Source organism: Ochotona princeps, chromosome X (genome assembly GCF_030435755.1).
Source record: "Ochotona princeps isolate mOchPri1 chromosome X, mOchPri1.hap1, whole genome shotgun sequence".
NCBI classification, from domain to species: domain Eukaryota; kingdom Metazoa; phylum Chordata; class Mammalia; order Lagomorpha; family Ochotonidae; genus Ochotona; species Ochotona princeps.
In genome coordinates, this window is record NC_080865.1 from 91,718,062 (window position 1) to 91,725,201 (window position 7,140).

Genomic DNA, 7,140 nt, shown 5'->3' on the forward strand with positions numbered 1-7,140 from the left:
GCTCTGCTTTCCCAGATGCATTAGCAGGGAGCTGGATAGGAAGCGGAGCAGCTGGGACTCGGATGGGCACTTGCAGTGAGGCAAGTAGCGGCTTTACCTGCAGTATGACAGTGTGACGCAGTGTGTACTACAGCTCGCACCCCAATGGAGACGTTGGTCTGTCCCTTTCACTCTCCCTCATCCCTCTCTTTGCTCCTCATGCCTCCACGTGCCTGGCTGAAATGCTGCCATCAATACGGTGGATTGCCTTTTTTTTTTTTTTTTCAACTTGGTGGTTTCCTCTTTATTGATGTGCTCCTACCTCCCTCCCCCATTTGCTACAATCTCAGTCCCTTCCACCTACCCAGGAAAAAGGTGTTGCTGGGTGGAAGGAATTGTTCCCGTCCTTAACCCCTTGGGCAGTTAAAAAGGGAACAAAACCCAAAACAACAGTTGGGCGGGTGCGACAGAGATGGACGATGGGGAGGTCTGGAGCAGAATGGGGGAGAGGGGAGAGGAAGAGGAGGCAAGAGGCCTTCCGCCATCACAGGGAAAGCCGCGACATCAAGTGTGGGTCCCCAGGAGGGAGGCGGTGCTGGCAACGGAGCAGGACGAGGTGGTCAAGGAGGGGGGACCAGCCCTCTGGCTGTGAGAGGGGGCTCCCCCGCCTCAGGGGCAGCAGCTTCACAGACCATAGACACTTTCGTCGCTGTAGGCAATGTACAGAAAGAAGTCCTCCTCGTGGTGCTCCTGGTAGAGCTGACCCATCGTGGCACTGGTGGGTGGAATGACATTGTTGACAAAGAAAAACAAGGCGTCCTCAGCTCGGAGATGAATTCGCTTCCGGATCAGGAAGTAGAACTGACCGACTGTGAGGTCAGAAGGCACCAGGTACTTCTTCTTGTCCAGGTCTCCTATCCGGGCTTTGGGAGCCTTTTCTACTATCACCGGCACCCGGTCTGGGTATTTCTTTCTGATCTTCTCGCCCTCAGAGCGGTGTTTCTCGAACGGATGCTCCTCCTTGTATACGAACTTCATCCTCCCGGGAACCGGGCTGGACCGGGCTGGGGCTGAGGGAACCCGGGGGGCCGGGACGGGGGCGGCGGCGACAGAGGCGACGCGCGGCCGACTCGGCCAGTGGATTGCCTTTTAAGAACAAACTTTAAGTTAGACAGATTCGGGTTTTAAGCAGAGTCTAATCTGTCATCAGCTGTGTGACTTGGACCAAGTCCCTGGACCTCTCTGAGCCTTGTTTTCCTTAGCTGTAACTCAATGTCCCTCACAAAGTTATCCTAAGGTTCTTAAATAAGGCTTGCTATAATAGTAGACACAAAAATCTTCAGAACAAATCTAGCACATAGCAAATGCTTAATAAATACTAATAATTGTCCTAGCACGTAACCACATAGGGAATATTTCTCAAAGCAGATTCCATTACAAGAAATTTATGTCTTTTGACCAGTGTGTATCCTCTCCAGGTATTCTCCATGATTATCGTTATCATCATCATTGTTACCAGCAGGCTTCAAAAAAATGTGAGTTGTGAACAATGGCCCAGGAGGGATAGTCTAGAAATGGCGGTAAAGAATGATCATCCCACCGCTTTCATGCCTCATGAAGTAGAAAAATAGAAACTTTATTTGGGCTTAGTGAGGGGCACGGAAATGCAGAAGACAATCACTTGTTAGTGTGAAGAACATGTAGGAGTGTTCCAGGCCTTCATCTCTATCTCTGTTGATATCTTAAATGCATGGGTTTATAAAAAATGTGCACCTGTTGTGGGGGGCAAGCTAGATCACGTCAGACATGTCTAAGGTTGATTAAGCAGTCTTTATTAACGGGGTCCACTAGAAATAGCAAATCACAAGTCCATATGGCAATCCAATCAATCGTAACCCCAAGAGGAACAAATGATCATTACCCTGAAGTCCATCCTGTCCCAGCTTTCCCAACAATATAAGTTATCCTAAGAGACATGCAATGAATAACCTGTAAACAGAGGGTGAGGAATACAGACACGCAGGGGCCATGCTCAGGGGATACCTGTCCTCAGAGGTACTGGGGAGGCCAAGAGTCGGAGTGCCAGAGGGAGGGAAGCGCAGGATCAAGAGAGCAAGCCTCTCCGTATCCTGAGCCTTAATAGGAGTTTGTGAAGGGAGTAATTATACAACAATGCAATACCGTCCCCGTCAGGTGATAGGTGAGAGTCACAAGTGGGCAGGAGGGAACACTTAGGTGGTGGGCGTGTCTTTCAAGCTGGTGACCCTGAACTAGCTGCCTACCTCACCACACACCTAAATCAACAATCCGTGAACTCCATTTCCCATGAATTTTTGTGGTTCCCTCACACTTCTGGAAAAAAAAAAATCCATGGGAGATGCAGAGGCTGGGAATGCCAGTTATCACTGCCTTCTGTCCCTCAAATCTAGCTTTCATCACTGTTTGAAATACACTGACTTTTTTTTTTTTTTTTGCTGTTGGAAGCTGTTTTGGAAACTTCAACTTTTATTTCAGAAATAAGATTAGTTTTGCTCTGAGAGGATGAGTTCAAAATCATCCTTATAAAGGGATGGTATGAAGGGTGAAGGGATGGCTTAGAGATTTCCACACTTGTTTTGGAGGTGAGACATATCAACAAATTGAGCGTCTCCATTTGGAATTCCTTCGGCCCCTTGGCAAGTGTTGGAAGGACTCGGATGTGGTCCTTGGGACTCTTTTGTTCATAGGAACGCACTTAGAGCAGCGTGGTGCCTGGGAGCGGAGTCCCACGTGGGCTCCACAAGCTTCCCCGCAGCCTCAAGCTGGAGCATTTCAAAACATCCATCCAGCCCAGGAACGTGAGAGAGTTAGACAGTGTGGTACTTTGCGTCTTGTACCTGATTGAGGCTTGGTATCTCAGATTGGTAGGGAGAGGGCAGGGTGGGGTGGACTAGAGGTGTGATGGCCAGTCCCCCTTTTTAGATTGTTCTGCTAGAACAGGATTTGGGCTGTTCGTGATCTTCACCCCAGGTCTGTGACTCTGGGGTTGATGATCCAGCTCGGACTGACAGATCTTTTCTGGGAAGGCCAGCTAGGAGATGTGGGATGCTTGCAGGCCACTCAGGCTCCTTTGCAATTAGCTCCACCGTTGCAATGCTAAAGTAGCCACAGGTAACATGTAAATGAATGCTTGTGGCTCTGTTCTAATGTAATTTGATCATTAATGGACATTTTAATGTTACATAATTGTCATTGCCAAGAATATTATTTGCTTGCATTTTTTCCTCACCATTGAAGAATATGGAGGAAGATGTCTGGCAGAGTGGTTTGGGTACTGTTTGGTAAGCCCATATCCAAAAATCAAAGTGCTGAAGTGTCCACCCTCGATTCTGGCTTCCTGCTATAGCATGCTCTGGGAGGCGGAAGATGATGGCTAAAGTGGTTGGGATCTTGGACCCAAACGGGATACCAAGATGGAATACCTGGCTCTGGCCTTAGCCTTGAGCAATCCTGGAGCAAACCTTCAAGGACCCAGAGTTGTGAACGATGTAGTGATTCTAACCGCTTGATTGGCTAGTGGGAGGGAAAGACCATCGAAGGGATATGCCTTGCACAGGGTTACAGGCAAATGTCAAAAAAAAAAAAGTACTGTTCCTAATGCTGATGAAGGTGGACAAGTGTGTACCCAAGATGGGCAAGGAGTTCTCCCCCTGGAAGCAGTGACCCAGTTTCTACAAGAGATGGAGAGTGGGTGACGTCAAATGGAGGACAGCATGGATCAGAAGGAAAAGTACAAGGTACAGGTCATCCTTTTGGAAGCCCGAGAGTGCTTACTCAGAGCCAGGAAGAGCGTTATGTGTACTTTCCAAAAGGACACTTCCAAAAGTCATGGGAAATGGAGTTAAGAGATGCTTTTTTGGAGCAAAAAAAGTTTTTGAAATTCATACATACAAAAAGTTTATGGAAATAGGTATGCAAAGAAGACTATGCAAACCCCAGGGAAGGTTTACTGAGGCTACTTTCATTCTCAATGTAAGCAATGAATGACCCAATTTGCCATACTCCAATCATAGGTTCTGCCTGCCCTGGGATGAATGGTTCTCTGCATTTGAAATCTGTTGATAGCGGATTATACCCAGAGATGCACTTACACTTTATGTAGAGTGGTAATCTAGTTAAAAAAATCCTAAGTGTTGGGATGGGTCTTGAGGGTAGTTGTTCGGACAGCACTTGGAAAGCCACATCGTAAACTGGAGAGCCTGGGTTCGGGTTCTGGCTCTGCTTCCAACTCCAGCCTCCTGTTGATGTGTCCCCTAGGAGGCAGCAGGTGATGCTCCAAGGGGTTGGATCCCCATCACACATGCGGGAGCCCCTGAATCCTGGCCGTGGCATGGTCCAGCCCCTGCTGTTGCGGTCATTTGGTGGAGGGAATTAGTGGATGAGAGATCTATATAAGCCTATTTGTCTCTCTCTCCCTGTCCTTTGGGTGCAGAAAAAAGTCAGGTATGTTTAAAAAAAAAGGCTAGGCATACCTGTACCTTTAAGGGGATTCCTGAGAAAACATTAAGCCAGTCTAAAACAAGACACAAGTTAGCTGGTCCAAAATACGGATTGAAATTGCTGGTGTCTTTACAAAGGCCTTTGTGCCCAGGAAATTGCCCTGGATGCCGGGAATACAAGGGAAGACAGAGGTATGATAGAATGCATTGCCTGTGCAAAGGGAGAAAAGAACCTGTGCGCAAAGCGGAGGACATCTCATCCCCTCCTGGCCTGTGGATATCCACACGGAAAAAGGGGTTTTCATGAGTGCCTGACTCAAGGTCAGGTGACCTCAAGGAGAGGAAAGGCTGGGAGCCGCCAAATTGCCTGACTGCCCACCTGTGCGCCTGCGCACTGTGTCTGTGGCAGCAGCCTCTTCTGCCCCAGAGTCTGTTACTTTGTCAGGATTTCCTTTCCCTGCTTTGCTCAAACAAAGAGACAGACATGAGCATGGAAGGCAGTGTGCTTGTTTCCGGCCCGATGTAGGTGTGGTTTGCAGCTAACACACCTAAGCGCTCAGCCCAGAGCCAAGTGCTTTGGCCACCCACCCCCACCCTTCCACCTCCCACACCACATTTCTATCAGAAGATTAAGAAATGACAGGAAGAAAACATGCAGACATACTTAACATTTCAAGACTCCGATTTAGGGGGAAGCAGTTAGGCTCTGGGCGATCCCCTTGCACTTTCAGGAATGTTTCACTTCTGGCTTCTCTCATGCCCTTTTATCCATCCTTTCACTCCCCCTTTCCTCCTCCAAAGGAATCCCCCCGCTCGGATTTCTCTTGGCTGCAAAGGCCTGGGTGCAGACCCCTTCCTTGGAGCTCCTGTGTATTGGAAGAGTCCGGAAGGTCTCTCTCTAAATCCAAGTTCCAGCACCCCAACCCACCTCGAACCTCACAGAGCTTGGACTTCCAGCTCCAGTCAACTGTGGGGACCAACAATCTGAAGATGCCCCGACTCCAAGAAGGACATCCCCATCCCACTCCAAGAAGATCAAAGCATGCATTTGAAAAACATCTCTGAAGTTCTCATTTGATTGACATTGCAAAGCCATGTGTAAGCTTTTTCCACTTAGACACCCATTGGAACAAAGTACTATCTCACTTTTCTGTTTGGTGCTCTCTCACTGCAGGGCCTCTCCACAGCAGAACTTTATTGCATTACTGGGAGTTACAATTATTTTGCATCTCCCTGAGGCTCCTGAGAGACAACTGTAAATAACTGCGCCAAACAACAGAGCAATTGATTCACACAGTTGCCTGAATCCTGGGTCTGGGAACTCCAGTTGGATACACTTAAGGAGCTGACATCAAGCATGTAAAACTCCCCAGTGGAATGGTCACTTCTCAGCCATCTGCTTTTTTGGGAGGGCAGACTCCACATTTCAATCTGCCTTTGACCGAATTCAGCTCTTGAATTCAACTCGCTCCCACTTGTCAATAGGGGGATGCTACCTGCTGCTTGCGGTCTCCGAGGGACAGTCTTCATACGAAATCCAACAGATTAAAAATGATCCTGGGAGGCCTGCTAGCTGGCAGCTTACAAAATAGATTTTAAAGGAACGATCCTGGGAACACACTGCTGTTCAAATTGACACATGTTTAGGAGCTTCTCAGATTCTGCTAAATGCCATCTTCTCTGCTTGGCCTGGGGAAGGAGGATTAGCAGATTCTGCCTTCCGTTTAGACACTCTAACTCGCTGTAGTTACACTGACAGTGTCGAGCTGTGACAGGCAGAGATTACCTGCAACCTGATGAGGCTCTGAGACTTCTCCTGCTTGTCCGAATTCTGATCTGAGGCAGGGCAGACTATTTGGATTTCATTCAGACTCTCAGCCTGAAGTATCACTGTGTACACTGAAGCGAGTAGACAGAAAGACAGGGTGCTGCTGCCGCCAGGGCGCTCCAGGGGTGCATTGTGTGGGGGCATGGGGGTTGGGGGGGGCAGAGGTGAAGGCGGAAGTAGGAGTATTTCCCTGTTGCAGGGATGTTGCAACCTTTCTTTCAGGTCTGAATCTGCCTCCACGAGCGACTCAGGCTCGGGGAGCCATCTCCTCTACCTCCATGATCCTGTTACAAAGACGATTCCACTGGGTGAGACGCCAGTGTATGTCATACTGCACATACTGAAGGAGGTCTTGGCTTCTTTCTCTTAAGGCATTGGGGGGGGGGTGGTGGTCACAGGAGCACCTAACTCTGAATGTGAAAAAAAAGATGGACGGGGTGGAAGGATGGGGACTGAAGGAAGGGGTGAAGAGTCCCAGTACAACTGCACCTGCTTCATGATTTGGCCTCATGCCCTTCTGGCCCTACTATCTGGGAGACAACTTCCTCGGGCCAACTGTCCATGTGTCTCAGGAGCTGGCACAGGGAAGATCACCTGCTTCGCCCAGCATATCCCCATCCCCTTTCTCCTCGCCACCAGCTGTGAGTTAGGCATATATGTCTTTCTTATGTGTATGAGCCATTGGTTTTCCTCCTCTGAACTCCGCCCTTAGCCTTTGGCTGGGAACGTTTGTCTGGCATCTCCTAGAGCGTTCTTCTCCTCCTCAACCCGCACCTTCCAGAAAGGCCGAATAAGTGAGGGGCTCCCTCTGTTGGTGAGCAGGGAGAAAGCCTAGAAACACAGATTTGACCTTAA

At 48.9% G+C, this 7,140-nt stretch overlaps 1 protein-coding gene across 1 annotated transcript; it reads right to left on the reverse strand.

The window, feature by feature from the left end:
- Positions 1-270: 270 nt before the first annotated feature.
- GABARAP (GABA type A receptor-associated protein) lies at positions 271-1,109 on the reverse strand. The gene has a single exon (XM_036497861.2). It carries the CDS (start codon positions 1,015-1,017, stop codon positions 664-666), a length of 354 nt encoding a protein of 117 aa, XP_036353754.2. The 5' UTR covers positions 1,018-1,109; the 3' UTR covers positions 271-663.
- Between the last annotated feature and the right edge of the window lie 6,031 nt (positions 1,110-7,140).